Source organism: Raphanus sativus, chromosome 7 (assembly GCF_000801105.2).
Source record: "Raphanus sativus cultivar WK10039 chromosome 7, ASM80110v3, whole genome shotgun sequence".
NCBI lineage: Eukaryota > Viridiplantae > Streptophyta > Magnoliopsida > Brassicales > Brassicaceae > Raphanus > Raphanus sativus.
This window is the reverse complement of record NC_079517.1, coordinates 12,472,488-12,491,029: the sequence shown is the minus strand read 5'-3', so window position 1 is coordinate 12,491,029 and position 18,542 is coordinate 12,472,488. Positions and strand designations below refer to the sequence as shown.

The following is an 18,542-nucleotide window of genomic DNA, read 5'->3' as shown; positions in this document are numbered from 1 at the left end:
TGGCAAATATATATAAGTTATCCATAATAGACAAAATAAAAAAGATTACACCAAAAAATCTTAAGATAAAAATGTACTTCAATATATAATTTTACATAATAATAATAATAATAAAAACAATGGTTAAACATTTTTTAATCAAAATTTGGTTCATCTAGTAAGAGTTCATCAACTTAGAAACAAGATTGAAAGTTAAAAAATAAAATTAAAAGTTTACTTCCTTTTATTTTTTGGAAAAAGGTAAATGAGTTAACTTAAGATACAATAAATTTGAAGAAAATTCATTTCAAACATTCATAAATGAACTACCACATCCCCGAAGTGTCCCCGTGCCGTTTCTGTGGTGTTTCCGTCCCGGAAACGTTTCTGGTATGGATACATTAACCAAACTGTTGTCCCCGTGCTTCATAGAAGATAACAAGATTTAACGATATGAACTTGTTCTTGATACCTTCTAAACCACAATGGAATGCTAACATTTCCATTATACAGACAGTTTCATTTGTTTAAACAACAATATGGGATGCTAACCTTTCGCTGACATTGTGGTTTCTAAACCTTCTAAGAGCATTAATATCGCTGAATCTGTGTTTTGGGTTTCTTTAATTTTTTTTTTATTTTTGGTTTTCTCTAATTTAAAAAAAAAATTAAAAAGAACTAATCGCAGATCGCCACGTATCAGTGGGATCCGCAAACAGTCTCAGAAACATACCAAGATCGTTTCTTGTTTCGCAACTTTTGTTACAGTTTTTACTGATTTTGTGGAATATTAATGCTCTAACATATTGGAAGATGTCCCTTATGAACAAAACATTCTTGATCCTGTTCTCAATTAGAGAATCATCAAATTCTCTGTCGGCGATCATATGTCTTACACTTTCGATACGGTTTCTTTCGGAGGAAGAAACTGGTGACTATCTTCATATATACACACACATATATATACATTATGTATTGACTTATGTGATGCATATATACAGTATATATTATCATATTTTTTTTGCTAATTCAGTATATATTATCTTATATGATGTATTATATACCGTATGTAGTAACGTATCTGATGTGTATGTAGGAAATTGAAAGTTTATCCAAATGGAGTTGGATCGGCAGCGGGTAATTCAGAGAATAATATTTCAGTGGATATCTGAGTAATAGAATAATAATAAAAAGAAATATAGGAGTAATTGAAAATCAGTTCTTAAATAAAAAATTTAGTTTTAGAAACACACATTTAAAATGACGGTCATCTTGTAAAAGAATGGATATGTATAGTAGAAGATAAGATATGAAAGAGACAAGAGAATCATGCCAAGAATTCATTAACAGCTGTAACGAACATCCTTCTGGTTTTTGAAACGTTTGCCTCGTGACATATATGCATTAAAGCTCACTAGTATAGCAATTGTCGCATAGCAGATCACAAACATAACCAAGTGTATCACTAGTCTTGAGTCTCTAATTTTTTAAAATTAATATATATATAAGCATAGCCTTCTAAATTGTTAAATTTTTTAAATAAAAAGTTGTACTCTTCTTTTCATGACCTAATGATTTTTTGTTGTTGTTTCAAATTAAGTTGTTTTCACATATCTATCCTGACAATCTGCCTGCTTGTGAGGTTAGGCTTTTTTCATAAGGACTAAATAATGTATGTAAAAAATAAGAAACGTCGATATATACATACATATACATATATATAGATTATCAGAAAAGGCATAATTTTGTTGTTTGGAGAGGAGACTGTTCCTGGAAGAGCATCTAAAAAAAATTCTATAACTTCATGTACGTAGTTTTTTGGTCATCGAAAAGAAACTTCAAAAACTCAAATTTAAAGTTTTAAATTTTAAAATTTCAAATCATTTTTTTATTTATATTTTGGTCTTTACAAATAATTAAACATTATAGTGATTCTTAAATATTTTTTGTTTATCGTTTTAGTCTTTAGAATTTTAATATCTCATAATTATTTCCGATTTTATTTTTATAAATTCAAGTTTTACACATAAAATTAAATAAAATTATATTATATTATTTTAAAACTAAAATTAGTCAATTAGACAACAAAAATATTACAAAAGAAACTTAATAAAAGTTCTTTATAAAAGGTACATGAAAACAAAAATTGTGACACATATTTAAATATTACAACAATACTAATAGCCTGATAAATTTGCTATGGAATCTCCAAAATCTCTGAAATATTATCCAAACAAATTTTGTGTAGCCGAAGATGGAGCATCACAAAAATAATTTTGAAAAATATTGTGCTATTTTCTTGTATTTTAACATTTTATCATGTATTTTTTTAAATAATTTTATGTTGTAGTATTAGATTTAATTAAATACATTCCTACATTACATATATGTACTGAAACACACATTTAAAATGACGCTCATCGTGTACCTAACTATTTAAATGAGTCTTCTGCTCGATCACTAGTTTTTCACAACAGGTCGGAGAAATTAATTCTATAACCAACAGTCAGCTAGCATTTGGCAATAAAATATTGGATGTTTAGTAGAAGATAAGATATGAAAGAGTCTATTGATCAAAAGAAAAAAGAAAAAAGAAAAGAAGATATGAAAGAGTCCAGAGAATCATGGCAAGAATTCATTTCCATCTGTAACGAACATTCTTCTGGTTTTTGAAACGTTTGCCTCGTGACATATATGCATTAACAAAGCTCACTAAAAAACGTTTGCCTTGAGTCTCTAATTTTTTAAAAGATTAAATATATAAGCATAGCCTTCTAAATTGTTAATTTTTAAAAAATAAAAATTGTACACTTCTTTTCATAATGTAATGATTTTGTTGTTGTTGTTTTCACATATTTATATAATTTTTATAGTTATTGTAAATTGTGCGACCAATTAAACTGTACAATTTTTTATATATCAAACTATATTTTTAAGAGTAATAGATTTCTTAGTTTTTTTAATTTTTAGTTAAAACGACCAATATTGTGAAACAAAAAAGTAATATTTTTTTCTAAAAAAATAATATTATTTCTCAAAAAAAAAACTAAATATTATGAAACAAAAAAGAGGGACAAATTATTTACGGCCTCAAAATTTTAGAGCAGCTTCTGCATTGTCTATAAATATGCACAGAACAAGAAACGTTAGAGACATGCATACTAGAAAAGAAAAAATGTCTTCAGAGGAAAAGAGAAAACCAAATTATGGATCAATCCTTTTGTACTGCTTCGTCTGTTTCGTACTCGTTGCGGAAGTCGCAAGATTGGCAAAACCTTACTACAACAACCTTCAGAACGTCATGGGGACGGCAGCACTTGTAGTAGAAGAAGGATTCATGGACGTGGAGAACTCAGAGATGCTTCCATGTTCCTACCGGAAACCTGCCTCTGTTGCTGCTCGAAACCACGAGAAGCTAACGGGTCTAATAAGGCGAGAGGATAGAACTCGTCCTCCATCTTCGTACTGCGTGAAGTTCCAGAATTTTGCCACTCTGGCGAACCTGGTCAAACAAAACGGTGACAAGTACGAGTCACGTCCTTTCACCGTCGGTGGTTACAACTGGTACGTACATCTTATACATTTTTGGTGTTGAGTCATTAAGATTCTGATTTGTAAATGTTTTGACTATATTAAATTTGACCTTATTTTTGCTTAAAATGTTACAAGGACGTTAATAATCTACCCGAACGAGAATAAACCACAGGGCTCGGGTGGATTCGTTTCGATGTACGTAAGAATCGATAACTCAACCCTCATCGACAATCCAAGAAATGTGTATGCAGAGATCACATTCCTCACCTACAAAGCCACTATAGACAAGTACCATTATCTCCAGGGTACTAATGAATCTATAGAAAGATTTTCTTGTTCTTTTGTGTTTGCTTCAGTCTAATGATTAATTTGATCGGTTTTCAGAGACTGATGTGCAGCGATTTCATTTGTTTAAACAAGAATGGGGACAGTCAAGGTTTCTTGAGATTGGGTACTACAGGGATGTGAACTCTGGATTCATTTTCAACGGGGGACAAAGTGTGTTTGGCGTTGACATCCTCGTTACTAATCCTTTTGAGAATTGGGAAGTCTTCTCTTACGAAGAAAACATTCCTGACCCTCTTATCAATTGGAGGATCACCAACGTCTCTACACGTTCTGCTCGCTTTTACACTTCTCCTCCGTTTTCTTCCGGAGGAAGAGACTGGTCACTTCCTCACTATAATTAAATATTCTAAATATATAGAGATATATTATATAGTATGTGATGGGTTTGTTATCATATATATAGGGCATTTAAAGTGTATCTTAACGGAGTTGGGACTGGAACGGGCAATTCGTTATCACTTTTTTTGTTGAGTGCATCAAATGAAAGAGGTTACGTGAAAGCCAAGTTGAGAGTTATTGACCAGATCCGATCCCAACATGAGGAGAAACAGGGTTAGTATCTCGCTTTGTTGTCTCCTTACATAGTTTCATTCCTCTTGTACTTATTATTTAGAGGTTTACTAGGTGTTTTCCTGCACAATGTGCAGAAAATATTTTTTATTCAATGTATATTTAGTAATATATATGTATATATATATATATATATATATATATAAATTACAATTTTGAAATATTCTTTAATTTATATCTTTTTGTTAAAATATATTAAATCAAATTTTGTAATTGTAAGAGAAAATTTTGTTAAGTGTATAATTATCAAAACATAAAACTAAATAATTTTCTAAAATTTATGGATATTAAAAAACTAATAGTATTGGATTAGAAAATTACATTTAAAAACTGTATAATTTTGAAAAACTGTTTTAGTAATAATAATTATAAAATAGAATTAAATTTTGAAAATTCCAAAATAATATTATATTTATATTTATAACATCATATTATTTATTGCTATATTAATGATGATCTATGAGTTATTACCATATTTTATAAACTTACTAAAAATACAAATAAATAATAAATGTAAATGTCCATGTTACTATTTAAAAATTATTCTTAAAAAAATGCATAGTATTTTGAAGAATTGTTTTGTAATTAAAATTATAAAAATATAGCTAAATAATATTTCGAAATTTTAATTATTATTATATTTCTATTTAATTTATTATTTACTATATTTAGAAAACTTATCTTAAATATAAATCAATATTAAATGTAAATATGTCATAATGATCTATAAGTTATTACCATATTTTAAAAAATTATTTTAAATATAAATCAACACTAAATGTAAATATCCATGTCATAATTTACTTCAAGCCATGTCATCAATGTTAGTGTGCCATGTCATAATTTTTTTTTCAAAATTAATATGGTGATGACACATGTCAAAATCACTTCTCAAATATAGACTTTAATATGATATGATGATGACACATGTCAAAATCAATTCTCAAATATAGACTAGGGGATTTGAGAAAAAAGGTTAAATAATAACTTTTGATTTGTTCGTATTTAAATAGTGGAAGGATGGCCCAATTCAACTGAGAACGGATGGGGTTTTGAGAAGTTTATACCACTCCAAGATATCAAAAACCCAGCTAAAGGTTTCATTTTCAACGACATAATCAAATTCGAGGCTCAGATCTTGTCCTTCTCTAAAGTTGACTCTTTCTAGGGTTTAAGATGATTCCACAATCACTCTTTTTCCGTTTAAACCGAATATCTCCACTATGTAATAATTCCGCAGTGACCAAGTGAATTACTTTCAATATGGTTCACTGTTTTGTTGTATCTGTTTAATAATGAAAAGTTGGTGCTTTTCTATGTCAAAATTGATGAGTTTGATTGCCAACGTCAGACAATTAGAAGAATGACACGATTAGTTACGTTTTCTCGTGTTTCTAATTATCGTAATTATTAGTTATATAATTTGACCGGTTTTGCATAATATTGGGTTAGATTAGGATTCAGGAACGTCCTAATTTTGACTGTTTACATAGCAACCTCCTCGAGGTTGCTCTTAGCTAGTAATAATAAATCTCGGTCGTATATAAATGAATACGTGTCACCGCCAAACTCGCATCTAAAAGTGGATCCAACACTGAAAAACCAAATAAAATAGGAGAGTACGCCCCAACAACTCGTAAATACACAAGTGTCACTATCTTACACGTTTTGATAGTATGTGGGAATAAAATACTAGAAACGTGTGAATTCGTGACATATATTAATGAAGTAAGTACAATCATTCAAGTCTATATATACACAAACACATAAACCTTTACAAATACACTCGAAAAAAGAAAAAAAAATGTTTACCGAGGAAAAGAAGAAAAACACCAACTATGGATCAATACTTGTCTACTGCTTCTTCTGTCTTGTTTTGGTTGTGGGAGTAGTAAGATTTGCAAAACCTTATTACAACCTACAAAACCTAATGGAGACAGAAGCAGTAATGGAAGAAGGATTGTTGGACGTGGATAAATCAGGAATGCTTCCGTTTATCTTCAGGAATCACCACAAGCTCTCGACAACAGTAAGGGAAGAGACGAGAACTCGTCCTCCACTCTCCTACTTTGTGAAGTTCGAATCTTTTGCCACTATGTCGAACCTGGTCAAAGGCAACGGTGACAAGTACGAGTCACGTCCTTTCTCAGCTGGTGGATACAATTGGTACGTACAAGTTGGTTGTGGTTTATAAGTTGAGAATCGTCTTCGTCTCACAGTTAGATGTGTGACATTTTAACACATTTCTGTATATCTCATTACAATCTAATTGAATATGTTTTAAGCTTTAACTGTATACTAGATTCTGACCCGCCCGGGTATATTTTTTGTTTTTAATTTTTTATTTGTGTTTTATTTGTAATCATATTTACTATATTTAAAAAATTATTAGTTAAAAGTTTTGATAATTATATTGAATTTGTGATGTTATATAACTATACACTTGTACACAATATTTTGAAACCGATCCGGATTCGCGATTAAACCGGCAAACCCATGGATCTGGTATGTAATTCTGTTTGAGTTTTAGGAAAAACATCATTGTTTAATAATCTGGTAAAACCCACGAAACCCGGTAAAACCCACGGAAACCCAGTAAAACCCATGGAAATCCGCTAAAACTCAAAACTCGGTTACCAGTTGAACCACTGGTTAAACCAATACGTAATTTTTAATTATTAACTATTTGGATTTTTAATTATATTATTAGAATATGTTTGTATTCTAATTAGGAAATTAGATTTTTTGGTTTTTATATAAAATATATATATATATATGATCTTGTGGATTATGAATCTATTAACAAATCTAATTGTTGTGATTTGATATTAGTTTATTTTTGTTATCAATTATCAATTATAATTTTATGTTTTACTTTTAGATTATTTTAGATTTAAAATTTAATTTTATTATTTACAATAAACATTTAAATACTTAAAAAGTTATTAATATTTTGTAAAATTTAGTTCAAGCACAAGAGCCTTCCATAGAAAACCTACCCGTATACATACATATCCATTTTTTTTTATAAAATAGGAGTAAGGAAAAAATACATAAATACAGTATATTAGTCCATATTGTATATGTAGAAGGCGGTTATATTTTGATTCCTGAATATTTTTGGTTGTTAAATAAATACTATGATTTTGGAATTAGATATAGGATAATTAATAGGTGAAGTAAAAGAGTAAGGAAAATGAAACAAAAATATATATATTCGTACATTTATGTTGCAATATTTGTAGCCCTTAAAAATAGGACTTAGTGCCTTAGTGGTTATGGAGGTTGACTATATATTAAGTTTGACAGTTTTCTTATTATTATTATACGGTTATTTTAGTTAGTTATATTTGGATGCCATTTTTTTAAATTGGACCTAACCCATATCAATTGGACATGTTGAAGAATTAATAGTATCGATAATTTGACCATTTTCATAATATTTTATAAGGACGTTCCTAATCTACCCAAATGTGGACAAGCCAGTGGGCTCGGGTGGATACGTTTCGCTTTACGTAAAAATCGATAACTCAAGCCTCATCACCACTCAAAACGAAGTCTATGCGTGGATCAAATTCCTCACCTACAAAAGCACTACAGACACGTACCATGAGCTCCATGGTACTAACTGATCTTGACTCTAGAGAGATGGAGGCATACTTGTAGTAATTCTTCAGACTAAATAGCTAATTTGATGGGTTTGCAGCGACTGAGGCGCAGAGATTTCATTTGTTTAAACAACAGTATGGAATGCTAACCTTTCTTGAGATCGGGTATTACCAAAATCCGGTACATGGATTCATTTTCAATGGCGAACAGTGTGTGTTTGGCGTTGACATTGTGGTTTCTAAACCATCTGCATGGGAAGATGCTTCTTATGAGCAAAACATTCGTGACCCTGTTCACGATTGGACAATCACCGACTTCTCTATCCACGATCATGTCTCTTACACTTCTGATACGTTTTCTTCCGGAGGAAGAAACTGGTGAGTCACTCCACATATGTATTTACATATACATATATAAATGTGTATATATAAAGTATGTATGAACCGGGCACACAAAAAATAAATAAATAAAGTATGTATGAACTTATGGGATGTATGTGTAGGGTATTGAAAGTTTATCCAAATGGAGTCGGGTCTGCAACGGGTAGTTCCTTGTCACTCTACTTGTTGAGTGCGTCAAACGAAAATGGTTACGTGAAAGCCAAGTTAAGAGTTATTGACCAGAAAGGATCCAACAATGTGGAGAAACAAGGTTAGTGACGAAAAAAAAAAAAAACTTATGTCTTATTTGAAAGATGTTAACTTAAGTATTGATTTGTCCCTGCAGTGGAGGGATGGCCAAATGCACAAGAAAACGGATGGGGTGTCGACAGCCTTATACCTCTTGCAGATCTCGAAGACCCGGACAAAGGTTACCTCGTCAACAATATCATCAAATTTGAAGTAGAGATTTTGGCCTTCTCTAGAACCAAATCCATCTCTAACTAGGCATTACGATAATCCCAAAATTATCACTTGTACGTGTGTTGTTTTTCCTATAATAATCCAACGGGGATAGTTCCACGGGTGGCCAAGTGAATTACTATCACGGGTGGCCAGTTACTGAGTCACTCTGTTTATGTTTCAGTGCAATAATAAAGAGTCCGAGTTTTTTTTTGTGTCAAACTTGATCAACCATATATCAAAATATCACATTAAATACAAAACTGGTAGGCTTTGATATATAAATGATTAAAGAAAAGCTCATAGTGATAGGGAGAACGCAACATGTGTAGTAGGCCTGGGCATTTTACCCGGACCCGAGGACCCGACCCGGAACCGACCCGAAAATACCCGACCCGTAACCGACCCGAAAAATTATAAGTACTCATATGGGTTTTTTTATTTTGGATCCGCGGGTCTCGGGTAAGACCCGGACCCGAACCGAGTCCCGATCGGGTATCCGAAATACCCGAGATTTATTTTATATATTAGGTATATTTGGGTGATTGGGTATATTTTTGGTATTTCTAATCTTTTTTTAAGTTTTAGGTTCGTATTTTCGGGTAAAATTTCAAATTTCGAGTGTAATTTTAGATTTTCAGAAAATATAATTTGGGTATTAAGATATTTTTTGAGTTTTCAGATCTGATTTTAAGTAAATATTCAGGTACTTTTACGATTTTTTGGGTACTTTTTGAGTTTTCGGGTCCAGTTTGGGTATTTCGAGTTTTATATACCCGAACCGACCCGGATCCGAACAATACCCGAATATTATAGGTGTTTTACGGGTACTGAAATTCTAGATCCAAACCGACCCGGACCCGACAAGACCCGACCCGGAACCGACCCAAAAATTATAAATACCCATATGGGTCTAAATTCCGAGGACCCGAAAGACCCGGACCCGACAAAACCCGACCCGAAGACCCGGATGCCCAGGCCTAATGTGTAGCTTGAAGAGATAATAGAAGTGAACTGGGTTTTGATGTATCTTACAAAACTAAACTTATTTAGGTCTTTGTTTTAAGTTTTAACTACTAAGAAGGCTATATACACTTTATTCTACTAAGAAGGTAATATAACTTTGTTCTAACTAGTATTCTTGTTTTAATTTTTTTTAAATGATCTTGCAATGCTCTAAAATCGGTCGTACTTTACTTGAATGGAAACAAACAATAAAACGTGAATGGATGCATTTCCGTTAAGCTAAGATCCATATCTGATAACTCAAGCCTCATGACCAATAGTGTGTCGATCAAATTCTTTTAATTAATTTATTTTATATTACTATAAAAATGTCAACCTATTATTAAAACATATTGAAAGATAAGCTAAATATTTATAATAAGAACTAAAGTACTTTTAATGAATTTTAGTTTTTTTTCGTAACAATTAGTTTAATTATTGATATTTGTTTTTTTCTTATAATAAAGTGAATTTATAACAAAGTGAATATCATATAAAGTATTTTGATCTATTTACCAATCATTCTACAGATTTTAAAATTTGACACGGCTTAATTAATTTTTTCAACAATTTAACTATTTTTTTCATGATTCTGCGATTAAACGATGATTACCAATTAGAGTCGTCATTTTGCGGCAACTTTTTCTCTGAAACAAATTCTCTTATATATGTATTTGAATATACTCAGGGTAATGACCTTATTAATTATTAATTATTTATGATTCATCATCACCAGTGACTCCTAGTTTTGTTTTATCAGAGCAACAAACATACAATTTAAGTCCCAGTTATACAAAGAAATGTAACCAAATAGGAAGATGAGCTGGACAGAAAAAATGAACTAGATATCTTACCTCGTGTCAAAGTAGGATTACCATATTAACTAAGATGATGGTTCAAAAGTAACTAGACCAAAAAAAATCTATTTAGTGATATGATTTTGTTTTGGCTATGTTGTTTTCTTCAGAAGCAGCTTGATATTCAAATAACTAAACCAAAATCTTAAATTTTGTATGATCAAGATGATCAATACATTTTTAAGAAACTAACACATCTAATAATTCTATGTAATCTGAGTGAGATTATAAATATATTTTGGAAAAATACTGCACGTATACACCTGAACACAAAACTGATTTCATTTGCTTGTACTAAAAGCAATCTCAAATGAGAAATGTTTCTGGTTAACAAATTTTTTCAAAATGAGAAACGTTTCTGGTTATAATTTTTCTAATGCAAATATATTTTGTGAGATATTTGCGTTGAAAATGCTTTAAATGTTCATTTCCCGAATGGAAAATGTTTCTTGAGTCTGTTTCCTCTAATCGTCTTGCCAACTTCATTGCTCAGAGGGTCACAGTTGGATATATATTTATGTGGCGAGAGGGTCTCGTGTAGTTGGCTTCATTTCTTGTTTGAGGTGGACAGAGCTCCCGTTTCTTCTTAGTCTGTTATCTTTTCTTTGTGTCTTCGTTGCTCAAAAGGGTCACATGTGAAAATATATTCCATTCGTATGTATAGAGTGGGTCTCCTATTTGTGTCTTTGTCTTGGATCTTGTCGCTCTGATACCATGTTAGATTCGGGTTAATTATGGGCTTCCAACTTAAAACCAATTGGCAATTAGTGGATTGGCCCTAACCCTTTATATATTACTTGATGTCCCTTAGAATTCCCGATGTGGGATGTAATATCCCTAATAATTTGTGGTCTCAACATTTTGGTATTGATTAGTAAGCAAATATGTTGCACTGATCATAGTTGACTCTTTTGGTTGTTTAACTTGGGTTGTAAGAACGTTATTTTTGGTGTTAATATTATCATATGAATATGTGCCAGCGCGGAAACCGCATCTAAAAGTGGATCTAAAAGAAAAGAAAATAGGAGAGTACGGTCCAACAACTCGTGAATACACAAGTGTCACTATCTTACACGATTTGCTAGTATTTGGCAATAAAATACTATAAACGTGTTAATTCGTGACATATATTGATGGATAACTACAATAACTCAATGTCTATGACTCTATATATACACAACACATAAACCGTTAGAGATACACTTGAAAAGGAAAAGAAAAATGTATACCGAGGAAAAGAAGAAAAATACCAACTATGGATCTGTATTTGTCTACTGCTTCTTCTGTCTTGTTTTTGTTGTAGGAGTAGTAAGATTTGCAAAACCTTATTATAACCTTCAAAACCTAACGGAGACAGGAGCAGTAATAGAAGAAAGATTGTTTGACATGGAGAAATTAGGGGTACTTCCATGTGACTTGAAGAGCTCTGTCTCTGTTCCTGCTCGGAATCACCACACGCTCTCGACAACAGTAAGGGAAGAAACGAGAACTCGTCCTCCACTTTCGTACTGTGTGAAGTTCGAATCTTTTGCCACTATGGCGAACCTGGTCAAAGAAAACGGTGACAAGTACGAGTCACGTCCTTTCTCAGCCGGTGGATACAATTGGTACGTACACGTTGGTTCTCGTTTATAAATTATAAGTTCACAAGTCCACCTCCTCAATATTATATATATTAGTGTAGATAGAATCATCCCATGTGTGACATTTTAACACATGCTATTTTTTAACATGCTATTTTTTAACATTAAGAATTATTTAGACTTGAGGTGAATTATACAATATAGCAACCAATAAAAACAAATCTGTAACGTCTAGACCGTCCACGGTAATGGACCACCCATGCTCGTTTACTCGGTTCTGTGGTCCCATTCTATCCACAATCGGTCTATTAATTTTATAAAGGTTTGAAATCATTGTTTACTGACATTTCAATCACTACATGGCATTTCCTCGTGTTTTGTCCTTAATTGCATTACTAGATTTTGACCCGCGCTTCGAAAGCGCGGGTATTATTTTTCAATTTTGTAAAATATATTATTTGTTTGTAATTATTGAATTTATTTATTTTAATAAAATTTTCTTTATAATAAATTCGACACATAGAGTCTCTGATAAACTATGTATTTCTTTAGTTTTGTTTTATTCGCTCTTTAATCAACATATTTTGTTGTTAAAATAAATGATTATAGACTTTGAGCTCTGCACCTCTGCGGATGTATATTTTTAAAATATGATGATATTTGTTTTTCATGTAATTATTAGGGTTTGGCAAAATGAATCCGAGGAACAGAACTGATACCAATCCGTAAATATAGTACCAAACCTGAACATAAATTGATTAAATATTCGAATTATTCAAAATTTTGTTAGTTAGAGAACCGAATTAGATCCGAACCGAAGTATTCGTGTACCTGAATTTATCTAAAAATAGATTTATATACTTATATATTAATTATTTTTATATTTAACGTATATAAAACATCAAGAATGATACTTTTAAATTGGTTTAAAATACTTGAAAATATATATATAGATAGTCAAAAACAAATATCTGAAATAGTTAAAGTATACTCAAATCACCAAAAATACTTAAAATAATTATTGATTCCGTATCCAAAATTTTAAATCAAACCAATTGATATGTTAAGTTCAGGTATTCTGACAGATGTTATTTAAATTTATAGGTAATATATTACTTTATTTATAGATTTTGAGAAATTTAAAATATATAGTGATTTAAAACTTTAAAAATAATTTAAATAGGTTATCCAAACTCAAACCAAACCCGCAAAGATCCGAAACAAACTCAAACAAAAATTTAGAAACATCCTAATAGGACTGAAATCTTTGACCCCGAAAACCCGAAACGCAAACCGATCAGAACCAAACCCGTATGGATGTCTGAAAACTCATCCTTAGTCATTATTATATATCGTATAATTTCATCATATAATTAATCGTATTTTATATGTACCATCATATAAGTAATCATATAATTAATAGTATTTAATACGTATCATCATATAAATAATTACATATATTATATTTTAAAAACTTAATATGAAATATAAAAACCATAATTTGAGTTGGTATTTCAAATTGGGTTTTGTATTGTATTTTTCTTATATATATTGACAACAATCTTTTATAATGGACTTAATAACTTAAGTCCATTAATTTTTCTGTTTAATACTACTATCTTTGTTTCCAAACAAAATTTTTTTTTTTTAAAAGACTACAATCCATGTTTCCAAACACACCAAATTTTTTAAAAACTCTTATCCAAGTATCCAAATACACCGAAATTGTACTTCAGCTTTAATAAGATAGATAACGTGAATCGCTTCCTGATAGATCATTTATCCTTTCATTACTCCAACCCAAACATGATTAACTCTGGCGTTCTAAAACATGTGTGTGGTGGAAAAGATAAACGTACTTTAGTGACATAGGTAGCCAAATCAATTTTCTTAGACATTTTCACATATCACAACTCAGGATGTTCCAATTCACATTCTCTCAAAGAACGCAATGTCCTTGTTTCGCTTCACAACAGGTTTCAAGACGTCTCTCGGATCAGAATATGTGTATGTATATGTAGAACATATAAGTAGAAGTGCTCTCTGGGCATCTTCAATGGGATATCTACAATTGGGGTTTTAAAAATAGGTATATGTGTATGTACATATTAATATTAATATTTAATTGTAGGATTATTAATTTTATGAAAAATTCGACCAAATTTCTAAACACTAGGGGCTAATTCATGCTACGTGGAGAACTATTTTGATTTTCAAATGTTAATTATATAACTATTCTTTTGAACGTTGTATTCTGAATTGTATGTTTTTGTGAATATATGAATGCTTTATATTTATTGTTTGTAATAGAATGTTTTCATATTTTTAGGTTAAAATTATAGTATTGTAATATTGATGTGAGCATTTTTTGCGATATATGAATTTTGTTGTTGTTAAATATTGGTGTTTAACCATTTATTTTTAGAAATAGAAAATAATGGCACAATGAGTAAAATATAGCAAAACGTATCTAATTATGTATATATTATATTTACACATATTTAGAAAATAATAGAACAATGAGTAACATATATCAAAACATATATAATTTCATGTATTGTATATTACATGAAATTATTTACTTATAATTTTTTACGTGGAGAACTATTTTGATTTTCAAATGTTAATTATATAACTATTCTTTTGAACGTTGTATTCTGAATTGTATGTTTTTGTGAATATATGAATGCTTTATATTTATTGTTTGTAATAGAATGTTTTTTACACTTCTACTTAATAGTTCTCCACGTAAATAATTTATTTTTTATATTGTATATTTTCTTATTATTTATTTTACTATACATTTTTCAGATAGATTTTTAATTTATTTTTTATATTTATATTATATATTATTTATTGTTTATTTTTCCCACTTTGTATATTTACTTATTATATATTTTTAGCTTTTATATCAAATAATAAAATTACGATATATGTTTAATGTAATATTTTATTTCTTATATAGCATATTTACTTATTATTTATTTGTTCTTATATTGTATATTTACTTATTCTAATATTACTATAGATGTTTAATGTAATATTTCTGTTTCTTGTATTGTATATTTACTTATTATTTATTATTTATTCTAATCTTACGATAGATGTTTAATTTAATTTTTTTTCTTATATTCTATATTTAATTATTATTTATTTTCCTATACACTTTTCAGAGAGATGTTTAGTTTAGTTTTTTTTCATTTCTGATATTGTATATTTATTTATTGTTTATATTTTTATAATGTATATTTACTTATTCTAAGTTTTTGCTTTTATATCAAATGATAATATTACGTTAGATGTTCAATGTAATATTTCAATTTCTTATATTATATATTTACTTATTGTTTAGTTTTTCTTATATAATATTACGTTATATTTTCAATGTAATATTTAAATTATTTATTTTACTATAAATTTTTCAGATAGATGTTTGATTTAGTTTTTTTAATTTTGTAATTGTACAATTACTTATTGTTTATTTTTTCTTATATTGTATATTTACTTATTTTAATTTTTGTTTTCTATATCAAATGATAATATTTCATAAGATGTTTGATGTAACTTTTCTATTTATTATATTTTATATTTTTTCGTAGTAATGCCATATGTTTTCTTTTCGAAGAAGGATTTTATGTTGATGTGGACGCTTGCTGAAACCTCAAATATTCCATTTTATTAATTTAATATTTATTTATATTTCTTATATTTTTAATTTACTTATTATTTATTTTACCATACATTTCTCAGATAGAAATTTAATTTAGTTTTTTTCATTTCTAAATTGTATATTTACTTATTCAATTTTTTTACTTTTATACCAAATAATAATATTACGATAGATATGTAATGTAATTATGTTTATTATATCGTATGTTTAATTATTATTTTTATATTGTATATTTATTTATTATTTATTTTTTATAGTAATGCCACACATCTTTTTTTTAAGAAGGATTCTATGCTAATGTGGATGTTTTCTGGAAACTCAAATAGTCTCTTTTATTAGTATAGATTATCAAAAACTAATTATCCTACAATTAAATACTAATATTAGTACATAGATATATATTGTTTAGGTCATCAGCATTGATGGTCTCTTGATGAGTTTTTTTAGAAATTAAGGAATAAAAAGAAAAAGAGAAAACAAAAAAAGGAAAGAGAGAAGAAAAATACCTGGTAGAAGAGATTTATCAAAAAGCTAAAGAAACTAATTCTACAGCTATCGTATTTATAGTAGAAGCTAAAGAAACTAATTCTACAGCTACCGTATTTATAGTAGTTATGATTTAATATTAATTTATGAGAGACTTAGTTTTTTTTCAACCGATGCAGGTATCTTTAGAGCATCTCCAATGGTGTTACCATCATTGGAGTCTTTATAATTATTAAACTAATTTTTTTTAATAGTTAAAGACTCTAATCAAAATAGAATGTCAATGGTGTTTTCCAATTTAAAGTCCTTAGGAATTAAAAAAGTTAAATTTTAAAACATGTAATATGATCAAATGTGTATGATACTGATTTTGTGCCTTTTGCACCATTGGAGTTTTTAGGATTATTAAACTAATTTTTTTTTAGTTAAGGACTCTAATCAAAATAGAATATCAATGGTGTTCTCCAATTTAGAGTCCTTAAGAATTAAAAAAAATTAAATCAAGCGAAGACGGCCTAGTGGTCTTGAGAAAGCTTCGGCCCCAATACAGACCTGGGTTCGAATCCCGCTGGCCATGGGGGTTAAATTTAAAATCTGGGCTCCCCCATCATCCGGTGACTAAGGCGTACTCTGGCCGATAACGTAGGCTGATGCGGGCACTCGCCGCTAGTCTGGATCCACTTAGATGGATGCCAGGATACACCGGGTTATTCAAAAAAAAAAGCCTTTCGCACAATTTTAGCTCCCTTGAAAAAGTTGTGTCAAGTTCATTTAACGCATTGCTATAGTTCTCGTCAAAATCTAAAATCTAGTTTGTATATGTTTTAACTATATTTAACTTGATCCGTTCTGCTTAATATGTTATAAGGACGTTCCTCATCTACCCAAACGCGAACAAGCCAGAGGGCTCGGGTGGATACGTTTCGCTTTACGTAAAAATCGATAACTCAAGCCTCATCACCACTCATAACGAAGTGTATGCATGGATCAAATTCCTCACCTATAAAAGCACTACAGACACGTACCATGAGCTCCATGGTACTACTTAACCTAGAGAGAGGGTGATACATTTGTGTACCTTCTAATCTTTGTGGTTTCTTAACTAGTTTTGATCGGTTTGCAGCGACGGAGGCGCAGAGATTTCATTTGTTTAAACAACAATATGGAATGCTAACCTTTCTTGAGATTGGGTATTACCAAAATCCGGCATATGGATTCATTTTCAACGGCGGACAAAGTGTGTTTGGCGTTGACATTGTGGTTTCTAAACCCTCTGCATGGGAAGATGTCTCTTATGAGCAAAACATTCGTGATCCTGTTCTCGATTGGAGAATCATCAAATTCTCTGTCGGCGATCATGTCTCTTACACTTCTGATACGTTTTCTTCCGGTGGAAGAAACTGGTGACTATCTTCACATATATAAATATACACACATATATATACACTATGTAGTAACTTATGTGATGTATTATATATACAGTATGTAATAACTTATGTGATGTTTGTGTAGGATATTGAAAGTGTATCCAAATGGAGTTGGATCTGCAACGGGTAATTCGTTGTCACTCTATTTGTTGAGTGCGTCAAACCAAAAGGGTTACGTGAAAGCCAAGTTTAGAGTTATTAACCAGACCCCATCCAATAATGTAGAGAAACAAGGTCAGTACCAATAATAAATGAAAAACTGATTAGGCTTATTTGAAAGATATTAAATTATGTTTTGATGTGTTCCTAAAGTGGAGGGATGGCCCAATGCACAAGAAAATGGATGGGGTGTCGACAAACTTATACCTCTTGCAGATATCAAAGATACGTCCAAAGGTTTCCTCGTCAACGATGTCATCAGATTTGAAGTCGAGATCCTGGCCTTCTCTAAGACTTAAGATAATCGTGACTCGTACGTGTGTTGTTTTTTCGTATCGTAACAGGAGATACTTGGTAGTAACTCCAAGTGAATTACTATATCACTTTGTATCACTGTTTCTGTTTCCGTCCAATAATAAAGAGTCCGAGCTTTTCTTTTAACGGATGTGAGGAAATAATACAGAAAACATATA

The 18,542-nt window shown here is 30.2% G+C and overlaps 3 protein-coding genes across 3 annotated transcripts; all 3 read left to right on the top strand.

The window, feature by feature from the left end:
• The first annotated feature begins 3,119 nt into the window (after positions 1–3,119).
• LOC108817231 (uncharacterized) lies at positions 3,120–5,756 on the top strand. The gene is made up of 5 exons (XM_018589875.2): positions 3,120–3,543; positions 3,649–3,818; positions 3,898–4,180; positions 4,265–4,413; positions 5,445–5,756. Exons 1-5 carry the CDS (start codon positions 3,134–3,136, stop codon positions 5,597–5,599), a joined length of 1,167 nt encoding a protein of 388 aa, XP_018445377.2. The 5' UTR covers positions 3,120–3,133; the 3' UTR covers positions 5,600–5,756.
• A 455-nt stretch (positions 5,757–6,211) lies between these two features.
• LOC108816342 (uncharacterized) lies at positions 6,212–9,095 on the top strand. Its single transcript, XM_018588915.2, has 5 exons — positions 6,212–6,597; positions 7,883–8,052; positions 8,138–8,417; positions 8,543–8,691; positions 8,767–9,095. Exons 1-5 carry the CDS (start codon positions 6,236–6,238, stop codon positions 8,925–8,927), a joined length of 1,122 nt encoding a protein of 373 aa, XP_018444417.1. The 5' UTR covers positions 6,212–6,235; the 3' UTR covers positions 8,928–9,095.
• Positions 9,096–11,949: 2,854 nt separating this feature from the next.
• Positions 11,950–18,499, top strand: LOC108816665 (uncharacterized). Its single transcript, XM_018589230.2, has 5 exons — positions 11,950–12,351; positions 17,352–17,521; positions 17,607–17,886; positions 17,996–18,144; positions 18,223–18,499. The coding sequence occupies exons 1-5, from the start codon at positions 11,966–11,968 to the stop codon at positions 18,366–18,368; spliced, it is 1,131 nt and encodes a 376-aa protein (XP_018444732.1). The 5' UTR covers positions 11,950–11,965; the 3' UTR covers positions 18,369–18,499.
• The last annotated feature ends 43 nt before the right edge of the window (positions 18,500–18,542 follow it).